Source organism: Lithobates pipiens, unplaced genomic scaffold (genome assembly GCF_037356315.1).
Source record: "Lithobates pipiens isolate NorthernLeopardFrog02 unplaced genomic scaffold, aLitPip1_a1.2 Scaffold_8, whole genome shotgun sequence".
Taxonomy (NCBI): Eukaryota; Metazoa; Chordata; class Amphibia; order Anura; family Ranidae; genus Lithobates; species Lithobates pipiens.
In genome coordinates this window covers 52,672,136-52,691,344 of record NW_027507903.1, presented here as the reverse complement: position 1 = coordinate 52,691,344, position 19,209 = coordinate 52,672,136, and the positions used below count along the sequence as shown (strand labels likewise).

At 44.9% G+C, this 19,209-nt stretch overlaps 1 protein-coding gene across 1 annotated transcript; it reads left to right on the top strand.

Annotated features, from left to right (window-relative positions):
- Window positions 1-2,991: 2,991 nt before the first annotated feature.
- LOC143964270 (cocaine- and amphetamine-regulated transcript protein-like) lies at window positions 2,992-6,986 on the top strand. Its single transcript, XM_077473974.1, has 3 exons — window positions 2,992-3,303; window positions 5,284-5,367; window positions 6,691-6,986. Exons 1-3 carry the CDS (start codon window positions 3,145-3,147, stop codon window positions 6,796-6,798), a joined length of 351 nt encoding a protein of 116 aa, XP_077330100.1. The 5' UTR covers window positions 2,992-3,144; the 3' UTR covers window positions 6,799-6,986.
- The last annotated feature ends 12,223 nt before the right edge of the window (window positions 6,987-19,209 follow it).

The window sequence follows — 19,209 nt, the reverse complement described above, 5'->3', positions numbered from 1 at the left end:
CTGCTAGTAAAAGAACTAGCAGAAGATAGTGGAGGATTCTGTCGAGAAGACCCCCCAAGACGGAAGAAGACCCCCTGAGCTGTGCAATAAATAATTTTAAAACCTTGTGCTGTGTTTTATTTACATTTTTTTTCACCAAGTGAATGGGTAGGGGTACATTGTACCCCATACTCATTCACATAGGGTGGGGGGGCCGGTATCTGGGGGTCCCCTTATTAAAGGGGGCTCCCGGATTCCGATAAGCCCCCCGCCCGCAGACCCAACGGCCAGGGTTGTCAGGAAGAGGCCCTTGTCCTCATCAACATGGGGACAAGGTGCTTTGGGGTGGGGGGGCCGCAGGGCCCCCCTTCCCCAAAGAACCCCCCATGTTGAGGGCACGCTGCCTGGTATGGCTCGGGGGGGGGCGCTCGCTCATCTCCACTCCCTTTCCTGACCGGCCGGATTGAGTGCTCGGATAAGGGTCTTATATGGACCTTGGGGGGGACCCCCATGCCGTTTTTTCAGCGTAGGGCTTCCCCTTTAAGTCCATACCAGGTGATGGGGCCAGCGACGTGTCAATCTCGCCGCTGAAGGCAGCGACATTGACTTTCTTTGCTAGTCCCGGCTACCTGGAAAAGTCCGGTTGTGTGTGGGCAGGTCCGCTCGTTCGGAAAGTCTGGCGGACTTTCCGGTGGTTAGCCGGATAGTCTGATCTTGTGTACGCGGCATTAGTTTGATTAATGAAGTAAATCTCTGCTAACTTCCATCATCCAATCATGTGTAAGCAAAAATGCTGCTTTCATTCTATTTCCTGGCACATGATTGGGTATTCTTTACAAATTACATTTTCACCACAGTCAGTAAGCTATGGGAAAATTTCCCTGCAAAGTGAACAGTCAATTTTCTTTAACCACGGAGTCCCAGCATCCCGGAGGATGCTGGGACTGTGATATCCTAAGGGGCGGGGTCACCATGTGACATCACCCGGTGACCCCACCCCTTGTCCCTATATCAGTCACCGCACAACGCGTCCCTGCCATTGCAGCCAGAGAGAGCGTTGTGTCAACATCGCAAGGAAGAAGAGAAAAAGAGAAGAAGGCGGTGGCGACAGAAGACCAGGCCGACACTAGTAAAAGAGCTATAAGAAGATAGCGGAGGCCCGGCAAGAAGAACCAAAGAGCGGGACAAGACCCCCAAAGAGCAGGACAAGACCCCGAAGTCGGAAGAAGACCCCCGGACGGCGGTGATGACGAAGAACAAAACCGGGCTCCTCCGCTAGTAAAAGAGCTAGCAAAAGAGCAGAAGATAGTGAAGGAGTCCGACGACAAGACCCCCCAAGACGGAAGAAGACCACCAGAGCTGTCTAATAAATTATTCGCTAGTCCCGTCTACCTGGAGCCACGTTCAAAATGAACGGACTTTACTCTGTGTGTGGGCAAGTCTGTTCATTTCCTAGCCTAGACCTAGCCCACCCGAAATGTGCGGTCATGTGTGGGCAGGTCCGCTCGTTCGGAAAGTCATTCCAGTTGAAGCAAGTTATTGCGAAACATGTCGGGTACTTAGCCTGCTGTCGAGATTTTCCACGCATCCAGACGATGTTGTTGTTTTTCTTTTTTGTACCCCTCTTCACTTATTTGTGTTTTTAATTTTATATACTTTTTAATAAACACATTTTTTTACTGGATTTTATCTACTCTATGAGAAGGCCTTTTGCTTGTTTCTTTTCCCCTTTCTTATTTTTGATACTCCTACTATGATGTGAGTACTTCCTACGTTGGAGCTTAAGCTGAGGATATCCTACATTGGACACCCCGTTTATACAGAGTACGGAAGACGGCTTGACGGAGTGGAGGTTCACACCATCCCTTTGAGAGGATTGCTGTCGCCTGACTGACTCACCAATAAGGTGTGTGGGTCCACACGTTCGGGTAAGAGTATCCATTATTTATCTCTGTTTATCCAGTACGCTGTATTACCTGCATGAGGAGCTTTGGAAGGGTGTCGCTATGATGGTACCTTCAGTGTTCCATTTTACATTTACTGGAAGTTGGGCATTCCTGTCAATTTGGATCACTCCTTACTGAAGAGGAACTATTTGTTGCTTAAGGGGACGATTATTTTCTTACGTGTCATAGGATAATTTTTTGTTTTTTGTTTTTCACATTATTTGTTTGATCTATGTAGTACGGTTCACGTGGATCTCTTTATTATTCAGCCACATATATTGTGGGGATCTTTACACATTGTTCATGTGGATTTCTGTATTGTTTATCTATACATATTGCATTTGTGTTATTTTTATTATGCTTGGCTTATGCTATGCCACTGTGCAAATTTTTTTTCACCGTTTTCACAAGTAGGTGATTTTTTCACTTTTAGCGCTGCCTTTTTTTTTTTTTGTTCTAAATGAAGAAATAAAGCAACCCAAATGCACCTTACCAGTCATGATAGAACTACCAGATCTATTATGGATGTGAAATAAGTAGTGACAGGGCATGCTGTAACCTGTAATTCCACAGCAGACAGCCTGAAGATAATAAAAGACATATGACATGACACTGGTAATAAATAAATCTTCTGATAGGATAAGGTTATTTTTTTCTGCTACACAAACTCCTGCAGCTGAAGGGCAATCATTTGTTATTTATGTTGTTTGCATCGTGATATTTAATATGGCAAAGCAATGACTTCTAGATGCATGTAATAATCATGATCTATGTGTATTCACGCTTCCACTTGCCTTGGGAACTCTATTTAAATGTGGATTTAGAAGATGCAGGCTTCCTAAGAGTCTGAGCAGAACTGATGGAAATGCGGTCTGACAAAGTTCTCACAGTAAAATTAAATTGCTTTGAAGTTGCAGAGAGGAAACATAAGTCTTCCATGCCCTCTGTGCCATGGCAGCATTGCCTGGGGATGTTGATTGATTGCTTGAACAAAAGCCTTCACCATCACCAGTACAAGGATCTGTCTGATTTCTGCTTCATCCCCCACGCTTCTTACTGGCGTCATGATGGGAGGATCTCATCAAATAAAATAACATACATCCCAGTGGAAGAGATAGAGAGCTTTAACTGTTCTACAACATAGCTGTCCCCCACGACCGCTGCTTTCCTGTGTTTGCGCTCGTTTGCTATTGTCGGGCTATTGTCGGGGCTCAGCACCATGGACAGCTCCAGGCTGCGCGCACTCACTCTAGGGAGCTGCCTGCTGCTCCTTATCATTAGCAATGTCTGTGCCCAAGATGACAGCTCAGACCTGGAGACCAGGGCACTCCGAGACTTCTACCCAAAAGACGCCATTCCTTCCAGTGAGAAAGAGCTGGTGAGTAATTTCAATCCATGGAGAGCATGGTTCTATCGCAACTTGTGCTCTTTAGTTATGGGGGTCTAACAAGGTGGGACTTCTACAAAAGTTTGGGGGGGGGGGGGGGATGTGACTCCGCTTTTCTGGGGCTTGTAGTATCAGAACATCCAGATTAGATCAAGTTGGGACTTTTTCAACAGCTGAGGTGAGTGGGCAAAGAGTGAAAATGATTATTTTACTGCAATGGTTTGTAATCTGCGGCTCCACTTTTATGGGAGTTGTAGTTCCAGTTAAAAAAAAAACAAGGGCAGGTTAAAATTTTCACAATAGCTGGAGCTAGGTGGCCACAGCTTGCAAATTATTGTTGTGTTTTCTTTTTTTTTGTTTTTTTTTTACTGTGATGATTTGCAATTTGTGGTTCCACTTTTCTGGGACTTGTAGTTCCAGAACAACCAGACAAGGTCAAGGGGGGACTTTTACAACAGCTGGGTGGACACAGCTTCCATTTTTTTTTTTACTGTGATGATTTGCAATTTGTGGTTCCACTTTTCTGGGACTTGTAGTTCCAGAACAACCAGACAAGATCAAGGAGGGACTTTTACAACAGCTGGGTGGACACAGCTTCCATTTTTTTTTAACTGTAATGGTTTGCAATCTGTGGCTCCACTTTTCTGGGAGTTGTAGTACCAGAATAACCAGAAAAGGTCAAGGATGGAATTTTACAACAGCTGGGTGGACACAGCTTCCATCTTTTGTTTACTCTGTAATAGTTTGCAATATGTGGCTCCACTTTTCTGGGATTTGTAGTAACAGAACAACCAGACAAGGTCAATGAGGGACTTTTACAACAGCTGGGTGGACACTGCAAACCATTACAGTAAAAAAAAAAAAAATGGAAGCTATCTGTGGCTCCACTTTTCTGGGTGTTGTAGTACGAGAACAACATTGTTCTATTGTTCTTGTGGACACAGCTTTCAATGTTTTATTTTTACATTTTGTTTACTGCAATGGTTTGCAATCTGTGGGTCCACTTTTCTGGGATTTATAGTTTCAGAACAACCAGACCTGGGCAGGTTGAAACTTCTACATCAGCTGGGTAGCCACAGCTTGCAAATTATTTTTTTATTGTGATGGTTTGCAATCTGTGGCTCCACTTTTCTGGGACTTGTTGTTCCAGAAGAACCAGACAGGGTCAAGGAGGAACTTTTACAACAGCTGGGTGGACACAGCTGCAAATGATTATGTTTTTCTTTACTGCAGCAGTTTGCAATCAGTGGCTCCTCTTTCTGAGACTTGTAGTTCCAGAACAACCAGACAAGGTCTAGAAGGGACTTTTTCAACAGCTGGGTGGACACAGCTCACAAATGATTTATTTTTATTATTATTATTTATTTTACTGCAATGGTTTGCAATCTGTTGCTCCACTTTTCTGTGACTTGTAGCTCCAAAGCAACCACATGAGCAGATGAGGTCAAGGAGGGACATTTTCAATAGCTGGGTGGATACAATTTGCAAAGGATTTTTTTAACTGCAATGGTTTGCAATCTGTGGCTCCATTTATATGGGATTTGTAGTTCCAGTTAAAAAAAAAAACAAGGGCACAATTTGCAAAGGATTTTTACAATAGCTGGAGCTAGGTGGCAAATTTACTGCTTGCAAATTATTGTTGTGTTTTCTTTTTTTTTTTGTTTGTTTTTTTTTTTTACTGTGATGATTTGCAATTTGTGGTTCCACTTTTCTGGGACTTGTAGTTCCAGAACAACCAGACAAGGTCAAGGCAGGACTTATACAACAGCTGGTTTGCCAAAGCTTGCATTTTTTTGTTGTTTTTTGTTTTTGTTTTGTTTACTGCAACAGTTTGCAATCTGTGGCTCCACTTTTCTGGGACTTGTAGTTCCAGTATAACCAGGCAGCCACCTGTATCTCTCTTTATATAGTGCTTAGTTCTTGTGTGGTTTAGACAAGGAAACAATGTAAGTTAATGTATATATTTTGTAGCTGGGGGCTCTGCAGGAAGTCCTGGAGAAGTTACAAAGTAAACGAGTGCCTGCCTGGGAAAAGAAATTCGGACAAGTACCAGTGGTAAGTAAGCTAAAATATAACCTTTGTGTTTGTCTGCTGCTTTAAAGTAATATATTAGCCACTGATATGTACAGAAATGTATTGCCTGTTGTCAATTAAACTATTGATAGACATGCTATCTTTGTATGCTGACTTCCATATAAAGGCATACCCCACTTTTAAGTACACAATGGGGTTTATTTACTAAAGCTGGAAAGTGCAGGCTCACTTCTGCATAGAAACCAATGAGCTTCCAGGTTTTATTACCAAAGCTTATGCAATGCCTGTACTGCATAGCTCTGTAAACAGCAAAAAGACCTTCACTACTTGTTACATAGGAGGGGATTTACTAAAACTGGAACACTCAGAATCTGGTGCAGCTCTGCATGGAAACCAATCAGCTTGCAGGTTTTATTGTCAAGGATTAATTGAACAAGCTGAAGTTAGAGGTTGACTGGCTACTATGCACAGCTACACCAAATTCTGAGTGTCCAGTTTTAGTAAATCCCCCCATAGATTGTCACTTGATAGATCGCAAGCAAGGGAATATGCTATACTTGGTGCATACAATAGAAAGTTTAATATTGTTTTAATGAAAATTAGGATGTAGTGATATATTACAGGTTAGGCACTTTATGTTTCCCATTTCTCCATTTACTTGTATTTACATATAGTTACATAGTTAGGCTAAAATAAAATAAAAATTTCATTTAGTTCAAGCAATTTAAAAAAAATCCTAGAAAGCATGGCCCAATTTAGGGGAGTGGTGGGGGGATTCCTTCCTGATCCCCCAAGTCTATCAGATATTCCCTGAATCAACAATCTCTGGAATTATATCATCAAAGAATAGAGAGTGTCCCTATCTGGACAGAACTCCAGTTCAGATCATCAGCATGGCTGCAAAGACCACACTGCTGTATAACATTTCAGATACACTTATTTTGCAATAAAAATGACCCAGAACTCTATATATTTTTTAAATATGCCACCCCAAGCAGAAGTCATTTTTTGCTGTGTTTTTTGTATATATTTATTTAGTCAGCTGGATCTCCAAACATATTTAATAGATTTAGCAATGTGTCTAATTGCTATTTGTATGCACGACGATAGCCAGCTAGGATTTTTTATTCCTCTGCATTATCCACCATGCTGGTGACTTAACAGGTAGTCACCACTAGACGTTTCTGTATATATTCATACTGTATACAAACATACATGACAAGAGATGTTACAAGTAACGCTGTGACAGATGTGTTAGATGACAAATAAGCATAATATTTAATCTGCACAGTAACAATGAATGTATGCATCTGTAGTTATATCTTGAGTGACTTTATTTTCCAGTGTGATGTAGGGGAGCAGTGTGCAGTAAGGAAGGCATCCAGGATCGGAAAACTATGTAACTGTCCTAGAGGTGCTGTCTGCAACTTCTTCCTACTAAAGTGTTTATAAGGCAAATCTAAAAACCCAAAGATGAACTGCAGAAGCGACAGGGCTGAGCACCAGCACAAGATCTGGGAAAAAGGACTTGGTGACAATGATTTTTACACTGGTAAAATGATGTACAGCATCTGTTATGTATAATGTAATGTTCTGCTAGCCTTTCTGTGTGCAAATAAAGACATGCTCTCTTTTGTAAAGTGTTTTTTCATAAACCGTCTTCAAGAACCACTGTGCATGAAAAATTTCATGAAACGACAACTGCTGAAAGTCAGATTGTGCGTCAGAAATGGATTAGATACAGAGTGTTTATACCCGACGTCATTCAGAACTGCTACTGCCCTAGGTGTTATGAGCAAATGCACTCTGAATTATCATATGAGACAACTTTATTCTTCTCCAAAGTCTAATATTTGATTTATTGATTTTAAACAAGTGAAAGCAAGGAAAGAATGTTATAGAGAGGGGGAGGTGTTATATAGTCCTAGCCATAGGTGTGCACAGCCTATTGCATTAGGCTGTGCACCCCAAAGCTCAAACACATTTGTGTGTATATATATTGATGGTGTCAGTAGAGCAGTGGACGGTGTCAGAAGGGCAGAGATTGGTGTCAGTAGAACAGTGGACGATGTCAGTATATATACCGATGGTGTCAGCAGAGCTGTGGACGGTGTCAGTATATATACCGATGGTGTCAGTAGAGCAGTGGATGGTGTCAGAAGGGCAGAGATTGGTGTCAGTAGAACAGTGGATGGTGTCAGTAGTTCTTTTATTACTATTTTATTTTTTATTATTTTTTACAATTTTAGTTTTTTACATTTTTTTATTTTTTTTTTACTATTTTTTTAGGAGTTCTGTTGGGGGGGGGGGGGGGCTTTGGTGAAATATCAGGGGTCTAAACAGAGGTAAACTTTGAAACTTTGCCACACGGGGTGATTAGGGTGCACCATGGCACATCATGTGTGCACGCCTATGGTCCTAACACTTTTCCTTACTAGGGTGACTGCTTCTAGATACAATATAACAGATGTGTTGATCACCAGGTGAAATTAAACAAAACCAGACACGATATATAAGGAAAGGTTAAAGGCAATACATTCAATTTTTGCTCTTGAGTTTAGATACCCTTTAATTGTCTCTTTCATTTTTGTGGATCAAATAATTATAGCCTTGCAACAATCTACATAAAGTCCAGATCACATGGTACATGGGTACCGCTCTCTGTTCATCAGAAGCCTGTCTAATGACTGAAGTCTGCTGAACAGTGTAGCTGGAAAACCAGAATTCAAGCAGTGCTTGCAGTCAATGGGTGCAAATGGTGATCAGTGTATTCTGATGAGGAGAATCAGGGTGGATTTGATTTAAATCACTAGCAAAATGGCTTGATTTAAATCAACTCAATTTAAATCAAATTCTAAGAAAATGTGATTAAAATAAGAAATTGTTATATGTGAGCAGGGTGAATTTGATTTAAATCAAGTCAATCTAAATCATGATTTAAATCACTAGTAAAAAGGCTTGATTTAAATCAACTCAATTTAAATCATAATTTTTAAAGAGCAACTGTCCTCCTCTGACTCACCGACAGTCCCATTCACTTTAATGGGACGGCTGGTGATGCGGCAGTGACACAACAAGGTGAGGGGTGTGGGGGCAGCAGGTGATTGGGTGCCCGCTAACAGGTGCTGCCATGATGGATCTGAAATGACAGGTACTCTTTAAAAGTAAGGACTTATTCTTGCTGGTTGTTAGAATCTTTAATATTTGCAAACAAAATGAAGGTTTCCTATTTAGAATAATAAGCTGTAAGGTTAGTAAAACAGCGATACCAGAACCGATTCAATCATACAGTTTGTGGTGTACATTGATTTGCAAAACAATGGGATAAATGAATATTCCTAAACTTTACTTTATCTCATGGTTTCTGTGAAATTATGGGAATGCGTCAATGCAGTGCATGTTATCTCCATTTGCAGAACTTGGATTCATTGAATGATTTTACAAAAAATTTAAATATTGCAGAATATACAGCCTAATGCCACATAACTAAGCTCCATTTCATGCTGAAAAAAATAATAGGTTTATGTATCTTAAATAGAAAACTATCTTTAGATAGATTTTTACTCCAAAAGCATTTTTTTTTAAATAAAACTAAAATAAATAATCTGAGTTCAATAAAAAAAAATCAGATTTTTCTGATATCTGCTTCCATGCACCAGTTCTGTGGGTCCTGATAGCCCTTTTACACATGGTCGGACATTCCGTCAGAAAATATCCGATCAGACCATGTGTTGTCGGATAATCCGACCATGTGTGGGCTACATCGGACTGTTTCCGTCAGAATATCTGACCGACAAAGTTTTAGAGCTGGGCTATAAAATTTTCCGACAACATGATCCGATCGGACTTTGTCCGATCGTTTGTAGAGAATTCCGTTCGGACAAAGTGCCACGCATGCTCAGGTCAAATTCCTAGACCAAAGCTTTTGGCTACTAGTCTGAACGTAGTCCTGTCGTAACAAAATAACGTCATCATGTTACGAACAATCGGATTTTCCGACAACTTTGTCCGACCGTGTGTATGCAACACCAGTTTCGGACAAAATCCGTTGGACAAAATCTGACGGATTTTGTTGTCGGCTTATCCGACCGTGTGTACAAGGGCTTACAGAGGCTGAAATTCATGGTAAATCCAGCAGCCTAATCATTGTGGGACATTCTTCATTACAGGTAAGTCAATTAACTAAAGCCACTGGCGTCGCTATGGGGGTGTGGGGGTTGCATTCCACACCTGGGTGCCACCTGCCCGTGGGCTGACACCATCAAGGTGCTGTCGAGCCCCCCATCAATGAAGGGTGACTGCGGGCTCTTTTCCCCTGCTCAGTCACTCGGGGGGAAAAGAGAACTCAGCGGTGCTTTCACAAGGGAGAGGCAAGCTGCGTGCTGTCAGATTGTTTCCCTCGCTCACCCCCTGCCCTTTCTCCTGTCAACAGTGCAGGAGAAGAGAGAACAGCTCTCATTAGGTTCCTCCCCCCACCCTTTTTCCTCCCCATTGGCCACAGCGGATGGGCAATCAAAAGAAACTAGGGGAGTATCATGGAACATGTAATCCCAGAAGATTGGCGGCCCTAGTATTGTCCACAGGGAGCAGGCTACAGCTCCCAGCATGGAGGGAGAGAGAGAGACTGACTGAAACCCAGGAAAAAGCTGAGGGAGGGAGTGAGTGCTTTGAGAGGACTGTGTTGGGTGGAAGCCAGAGAGAGAGCTACGCTGCCCACCACCACCTGAAAGATAGCCACGCTGCCCATCACCACCTGAAAGATAGCCACGCTGCCCATCACCACCATAAAGAGAGCCACACTGCCCATCACCACCATAAAGAGAGCCACACTGCCCATCACCACCAGAGAGAGAGCCACACTGCCCAGCGCCACCAGAGAGAGAGCCACACTGCCCAGCGCCACCAGAGAGAGAGCCACACTGCCCATCACCACCAGAGAGCCATGCTGCCCATCACCACCAGAGTGCCACACTGCCCAGCACCACCAGAGAAAGACCCGCTGCCCAGTGCCACCAGAGAGAGAGCCACGCTGCCCATCACCACCAGAAAGAGCCACACTGCCGAGCATCAGAGAGAGAGAGACATACTGCCCAGTGCCACCAGAAAGAGAGCAATGCTGCCTAGTGCCACCAGAGAGAGAGCCACACTGCTGCCCATGGCCACCAGAGAGAGCCACGCTGTACAGCACCACCAGAAAGCCACACTGCTACCCAGGGCAACCAGAGAGACCCACACTGCCCAGCTCCACCAGAGAGAATGCAATGCTGCTGTCCAGTGCTACCAGAGGGAGCCACACTGCCCAGGGCCACCAGATTGAGAGGCCTGCTGCTGCCCAGGACCACAGAGAGAGAGCCACACTGCCCAGCACCACCAGAGCTAGATCCTCACTGCTGTTCAGAGCCACCAGAAAAAGCCATGCTGTCCATCACCACCAGAGAGCAACGCTGCCCAGCGCCACCAGAGAGAGAGAGACCCGCTGCCCAGTGCCACCAGAGAGAGAGCCATGCTGCCCATCACCACCAGAAAGAAAGCCACACTGCCCAGCACCAGAGAGAGAATGCCATGCTGCTGCCCAGTGCCACTAGAGAGAGCTATGCTTTTGTCCAGCGCCACCAGACAGCTACACTGCTGCCCAGCACCACCAGAGAGAGCCACGCTATCCAGTGCCACCAGGGAGAGAGCCACACTGCTGTCAAGCGCCACCAGAGAGAGAGCCACACTGCCCAGGGCCACCAGAGAGTGCCACACTGCCCAGTACCACCAAAAAGCCACGCTGCTGCCCAGCGCCACCATAAAGAGCCACAGTGCCCAGGGCCACCAGATTGAGAGCCACGCTGCTTCCCAGGTCCACCAGAGAGCCACACTGCCCATCACCACCAGAAAGAAAGCCGTGCTGCCCATCACCACTAGAGAGCCATGCTGCCCCATCACCACCAGAAAGAGAGACCCGCTGCCCAGTGCCACCAGAGAGAGAGCCACGCTGCCCATCACCACCAGAAAGAGAGCCACACTGCCCAATGCCACCAGAGAGAGAGAGAGAGACCCACACTGCCCAAAGCCAGCATAAAGAGAGCAATGCTGCCCAGTCCCACCAGAGAGAGAGCCATGCTGCTGTCAAGTGCCACCAGAGAGAGAGCCACACTGCTGCCAAGGGCCACCAGAGAGCCACGCTGTAAAGAGCCACTAGAGAGAGAGACACACTGCCCAATGCCACCAGAGAGAGAGCCACACTGCCAAATGCCACCAGAAAGAAAGCAATGCTGCCCAGTGCCACCAGAGAGCCACGCCGCTGTCAAGCGCCACCAGAGAGAGAGCCACGCTGCTGTCCAGGGCCACCCAAAAGCCACACTGCACAGCGCCACCAGAGAGAGAGCACCCCACTGCCCAATGCCACCAGAAAGAGCAATGCTGCCCAGTGACACCAGAGAGAGAGCCACGCTTCTGTCAAGTGCCACCAGAGAGATAGCCACACTGCTGCCTAGGGCCACCAAAAAGAGCCACACTGCCCAGCGCCACCAGAAAGAGTGCCACGCTGCTGTCCAGCGCTACCAGCGAGAGCCAAACTACCCAGGGCCACTAGATTGAGAGCCACGCTGCTTCCCAGGGCCACAGAGAGAGAGAGCCACACTACTGTTCAGTGCCACCAGAAAGAGCTACAAGTCTAGTCCCACTGGAGAGAGAGCCACACTGCTGCCCAGTGCCCCCAGAGAGAGCCACGCTGCCCAATGCCACTAGAGAGAGAGCCTCACTGCTGTTCAGCATCACCAGAAAAAGCCATGCTGCCCATCACCACCAGAGAGCCACTCTGCACAGCGCCACAAGAGAGAGAGAGACCCGCTGCCCAGTGCCACCAGAGAGAGAGCCACACTGACCATCACCACCAGATTGAGAGCCCCGCTGTTGCCCAGGGCCACAGAGAGAGAGCCACACTGCTGTTCAGCACCACCAGAAAGAGCCATGCTGCCTAGTCCCACTAGAGAGAGAGAGAGACATGCTGCTGCCCAATGCCCCCAGAGAGCCACGCTGCCATGCGCTGCCAGAAAGAGAGAGAGACCCACTACCCAGTGCCGCCAGAGAGAGAGACCAACTGCCAATCAACAGAGAGTCACACTGCTAAGCACCACCAGAGAGAGAGCAATGCTGCTGCCCAGCACTACCAGAGAGAGCAACCCTGTCCAGTGCCACCAGAAAGAGAGCCACACTGCTGTCAAGCACCACCAGATAGAGAACCAAACTGCCCAGGGCCACAAGAGAGAGCCACGCTGCTTCCCAGGGCCCCCAGAGACAGACACACTGCCCAGCACCACCAGAGAGAGCCATGCTGCTGCCCAGCATCACCAGAAAGAGCCATACTGCCCAGGGCAACCAGATTGAGAGCCAGACTGCTGCCCAGGGCCACCAGAGAGCCACGCTGCCCAGCACCACCAGATATAGAGCCACACTGCTGTTCAGCATCACCAGAAAGAGCCATGCTGCCCAGTGGCACCAGAGAAAGAGCAACGCTTCTGCTCAGTGCCACCAAAGAGAGCCACGCTTCCCAGTGCCACCAGAGATCCACACTGCCCAACACCACCAGAGAGAGAGACACAGTGCCCAGAGCCACCAGAAATAGAGCCATGCTACCCAGTGCCACCAGAGAGAGACCCACAATGCTGTTCCGTACCACCAGAAAGAGATAGACCGAGCCACTGCCAGGGTACAGAGACGTGCTAGACTGCTGACCAGAGTCACCCCCCTGGGCAACCCAGAGTGAGTGAATGTCCAGCCGGAAGGACCATTAGGAAGTGCCTAATCTGCCCTATTACTGCCTGCAGACCTTTATGACCACCGCAACGCACACCAACGTGCTCCAACGCTGGGCTGCACACCCGAAAATAAGGGGGGTGACACCATGTTTTACCGCACCAGGTGACACCAACCCTAGTGACGCCACTGACTAAAGCTGTAGAGAAATAAAATGTAGCTAAACTTCAGCTTTCAATACAAAAGTGACTTGTGTAATAATATACTATAAGTACCGATTCACATGCATTATTGCATAACTGCAGGAAATGTAAGAACACCTCAAACAGTATGATTGTTTGAACGTTCTAGAGCACTCTCAGTCTGGATCTGTTCTAAATCACTGCATTTGCACCTGCAATATATTTCTCTACATTATAGAGGCTTCACAGGGATGAATGGTAGTGTAGGATAAAATCCATAACACCTGTGTTACTGCATGCACATAAATGGAAATAAGCTCTAAAAGATGTCTTAGATTTTCTGGTCCTATTATATCATGCAATGATTTGCAAGCTGGTGTGTGTACATGATTGCATGGTAAAGCCACAATTTCAAAGGGGTTGTAAAGGTACAGAGTTTAAAAAAACAAAACAAACATATCATACTTACCTCCGCTGTACAGTTGGTTTTGCGGAGGTAAGTGGCCCCGATCCTCCTCTTCTGGGTTCCCTCAGCGGTGCTCCTGGCTCCTGTTCTTCTCGAGTGCCCCATCGGAGAAGCACTCTCCTTCGGGACACCTGTGTGGGTGCGATCCCGAGTCCTGCTTCTGCATCTATTGACACAGAAAGTAGGACTCGGCCCCGCCCCCGGATCCTTGAATTTGATTGACAGCAGTGGGAGCCAATGGCTGTGATGCGATCAATCTATCCAATCAGGACACAAGACACCGGCCAAAGCTGACTTTCTCATTGCACTGTAGTGGGAAACACAGGGCCTAGGTAAGTATAACGGGTGGTCGGGGGGGCTTCTGAGTGATAGAAGGTTTTTCACCTTGATGTATTAAAATGCATTAAGGTGAAAAACCTTGAGGGTTTACAACCCCTTGAAAGCAGAACTGTAATCTGAGTACTACAAACTGAAAACACAATTTAATTACTTTTTAATTAATATTCACAGCAAGCTCACCCATCAACATGGGCGTCCACAAATAGGGGCAAGGGGGGGCAATTAACCCCCCCTGGAATCATCAGTGCAGTTGCACTGTGTCTGTGTGTTGTGTTGAGATGTCTGCCGTGGCCGCAATCACGGCCGCTGCTGACTTTTTTTCCTAAGTCTGCTACTTTGTTGGCTGCTTTCTCTGCTCTGTCCTGACACTGACATGGTCCAGGGTCCTCCGCTCCGCAGCTCAGCCTTTCCGCACTCTTCCTCATTGATTGGCTGCCTGTGTAGTGTGTCTCATGTTGTGTAGATGGATCCGACCACTCAAGTGTGAGCCGCCAAGTGATATGCTGGCAGTTTTCCACTATGTAGGTCCGGGCCGACACTGCCACCACCCACTCAAGTGTGAGCCGCCCAGTGATATGCTGCCCCCCTGGGCCTAGGCAACATAAGAACCACGAGGAACCACAGGTAACAGCAGTTAGGAGCAGCCAGGACTCCCAGGAGGAAGAGCATTTTGATTTATTTATTGCTAATTTGCTGGAAAGATATGTCTCTTTACTTTAGTGTATTATGTGAATGAGATAATTCATGTCTTCTTCACTTTGTATTTGAAGTTACTACGCAGGCCAGGCGAACCAGACCAGTCCATGCCCGTATAATTTATATAGCCTAGAGAATGCAATGTACATCTTTTTGTATTGTAATACATCTCTTGAATTACAGCAGCGGGGGGTGTTTTTTAAGCACCTGATTAGAGCCATAGGCATGGGTTTTCATAAAATTATGCCCCCCCACCCCGTAAAAAGTTCTGCGGACGCCCATGCCCATGCATCGATGTCTCCATGCTTTATTTTGATGTGAAATCAATATGAAAAACACCCACTTGCATTTCTAACCATGGCCATCTTGAGTAAGGGCAGATGATTTATGTAGCATTAACTTCCTGGAATCCATCTGCCTTTAGGCCAGCCATACAGACAGGAGGGTGTGCTTAACTGATAAAGCCTCTGCTCCCCTCCTCCAGATAAAAGAATGAAATAAAATGCCCATGAAGACTTCTGGAATGTACGACATCATTTTGGAAACTGAAGAAATAAAAAAAAAAAAAAAAAGAGTTTGAAAAAAGTTAATATAATATACCGTCCCATGTATTTACTAATGTTAGCAGCATAAGGATTAAAAACATATTTAAAGTGGTTCTAAACGTAAAACGTTTTTTTACCTTAACCACTTGCCAACCGCCTACCACAGATGTACTGCAGCAGGTCGGCTCTATTTGCGTGAAACTACGTACCTGTACATAATTTCATGCAATAGATACTGCACACGCTGAATGAACAGAGGAGGAGCCATTCAGCGAGTCCGGCCAACCATCTACGATCGCTCCCCAGAGAGGCAGAACGACGTTCTGACAGGGAAGAAGATGGAGCTCTTGTGTTCCTGCTAAGCAGGAACACCGATCTCTGTCTTTATCCAGTCAGACAATCCCCCATACAGTTAGCAAGCACCTCATAGGGACACACTTAACCCTTTGATCACCCCTGAATTCCTTCCCTGCCAGCATCATTAGTACAGAAAGGGTGCATAGTTTTAGCACTGATCACTGTAATAATGTCATTGGTTCCCAAAAAAGTGTCAAAAGTGTCAGTTAGGTGACTGATTCATCCGCCGCAATGTCGCAGTCCCTCTAAAAATGGCTGATCGATGTCATTACTAGTAAAAAATAAATAAATAAATATGCCATAAAAATATCTCAAAGTTTGTAGACGCAATAACTTTCGCGCAAAACAATGAATATAAACTTATTGGGATTTTTTTACCAAAAATAAGTAGCAGAATACATACTGGCTTAAATTGATGAAGAAATTAGATTTTTTACATTTTTTTATTCCATGTGTTTTATAACAGAAAGTAAAAAAAAAAAAAATATATATATATATATATATATATATATATTTTCAAAAATGTCGCTCTTGTTTTGTTTATAGCGCAAAAAATAAAAACTGCAGCGATGATCAAAGACCACCAAAAAGAAAGCTCTATTTGTGAGGAAAAAAAGGACATACATTTTATTTGGGTACAGCATTGCACAATTGTGCAATTGTCAGTTAAAGTAATGCAGTGCAATATCACAAAAAATAGCCTGGTCATTAGGCTAGGCCTGGTTATCATCTTAATGATAACAGAGAACATTTTATTAAAAAAATATAATTTTTTTCAATTTAAATATCGGTTCTGATATCGCTATTTTATTAGCCTGGCAACTTATTATTCTAAGGCCGCGTACACACGGGCGGATTGTCTGCCCAACTTAGTCCGCTGAACCGTGTTTCAGCGGACAATCCGCTCGTGTGTGGGCTTCAGCGGTTGGACGGACTAAGTATGGTGCATGCTCAGAAAGGATTTACACGCCGAAGGTTGCATTGCAGTGTATTGGACGTCGTATTTCTAGTCCCGTCGTACGTGCTGTACACGTCATCACGCAAGCTTTCAGCGGACTGTCTGTTCATCGTGTGTGGTCAAGTCCGTTCATTCAAAAGTTGAACGGACTGTCTGTCGGATTGTCTGACGAACTTAGTTGGGCAGACAATCCGCCCGTGTGTACGCGGCCTAATAGGAAACCTTCATTTTGTTTGCAATTATTAAAGATTCTAACTACCAGCATGAATGAGTCCTTACATGTAAAGAGCACCTGTCATCTCAGATCCATCATGGCAGCGCCTGTTAGCGGGCATTCCAATCACCCGCTGCCGCCACGTCCCTCACCTTGTTGTATCCCTGACGTATCACCAGCCGTCCCATTAATGTGAATGGAACTGTCGGTGAGTCAACAGCGGGTCAGAGAAGGAGCCGCTGCGGGATGACAGCTGCTCTTTAAAAATTATGATTTTAATCGAGTTGATTTAAATCAAGCCTTTTTACTAGTGATTTAAATCATGATTTCGATCGACTTGATTTAAATCAAATTCACTCTGCTCATATATAACAATTTCTTATTTTAATCACATTTTCTAAGAATTTGATTGCAAGATCTTTTTTTCCCATTTATGTATCATTCAACATAATTATTATTATTTGTGCACCTATTTAATAAATGCCTTTTCTTCTTCTCTAAAGGGAATGGTCTATGGAAAAGTTTGAACTCCTTTGAAAGTTGAACTCCTGTGCATAGCCTGTGTGAGGATCAGAGCTGTGGGAGGGATCAAGCAAGCCCCATCCATTACATTCTCCTGCAGAAAACTACAGGAGAGGGCGGAGACAAGACCAGTCACCCTGCACAAGGAGAGAGAGCGGCAGTGGGTGGTCTTTATTACAGGAAGTTCCTGTACAGAGGGGAAGTTTCACACTGGAAAACTGTACAGATCTAGAGTAAATACACAAAACACACTAAAGCCTCATACACACGATCGGACTTTGTACAAAGTTTCCTGTGGATTTTTGTACAAAGGGCGTCGTATTGCATACACACGGCAGGACTTTTTCAACCAACTTTCACCAAATCATGTGGTTTTTCTGCTCTTTTACGCCACCTTTGGTCAACTTCTGTATTGTTGTCTGATCTTTTGCATTGGTTCTCAGCATGCGTGTTTGTACTTTGTAAAAAAGTCCTATGGTTTTCTGTACACACGATCAGACTTTGCTCCATCAGACTTTTGTTGCCAGAAAGTTTGTCCGTTCGCCTAGCCAACAAAAGTCTTATGAAAAACGAAAAAGTTTGTCCGATGGAGCATACACACAGTCAGATGTTGCTCCAAAACAGCTAATTTGCATATTTGTTGTCAAAAAGTCTGATCGTGTGTACGGGCCTTTAGACTTCAGGAAGAATACACATGCCTGTTGTATTTAGATTCAGCTTAAAAAAAAAAAAAAAGAAGAAAAAAAAGGACTTTTCCTTGTACATGATTGAATGATTAAAAGGTAAAAGTTTTACAGATTTTTTAAAATCTGCTTTGCTATATTCCTTGAAATCTTCTATTCCTCTGCCCAGAAGATATATATGAAAAAAAATATTTTTTGCTTGCACATGATAAATTCATGGGAGTCATCAGAGCTTCATCTCATTCACTAAACTAAGGCTGGCCATACATGTTGCAGGAGAAGACAGTGATTATTGCTAGCAGCTATAGCAGCCGCTCCTGCCAGGAGAAGACTGATTATTGCTAGGGGCTTGTCAGTGCTGGGCTCAGCCCTTCCTTCTCAAAGCTGGCTGCTCAGCTGTCGGCTAATTGCCAGCCCCTATCTCTCAACAGTGACTCAGCTGTTGATGATATCCTGATCATCAGTACTGTCTACTTAAGCCGTCCAATTCAGATGATCTCTGCCTTCACCTTGGTCAAATCTCTAGAGACGCTCTCCTGTGTTCTTGTTAAAGACTTGCTTGGCTGACATTCGTTCTGGCTCCAGATCCTGCTTGCTGTTCTACTACGCTCATCACTGGCTCCCTGATGTTTTGGCTTGTCTGACTATCAATTCGGGTTCCTGAACTCTGGCTATGTTTTGACTATGTTTACTCTGTTTACTTTTTTTTATTATTATTATTATTATTATTAATAAACAAGTGTGATTTAACTGTACTTCTGTCTCAGTCTGATTCATGGTTCCTGACAGGGCGATAGCAGCTGCTCTCGCCAGGAGAAGACTGTGATTATTGCTAGGGGCTATAGCAGCAGCTCCCACCAGGAGAAGACAGTGATTATTGCTAGTGACTATAGCAGCTGCTCCTGTCTGGGAGAAGACAGTGATTATTGCTAGTGGCTATAGCAGCTGCTCCTGTCTGGGAGAAGACAGTGATTATTGCTAGTGGCTATAGCAGCTGCTCCTGTCTGGGAGAAGACAGTGATTATTGCTAGTGGCTATAGCAGCTGCTCTTGCCGAGAGAAGATAGTGATTATTGCTAGAGGCAATAGCAGCTGCTTCCGCCGGAAGGAAACAGTGATTATTGCTAGTGGCTATAGCAGTCGCTCCCACCGGGGAGAA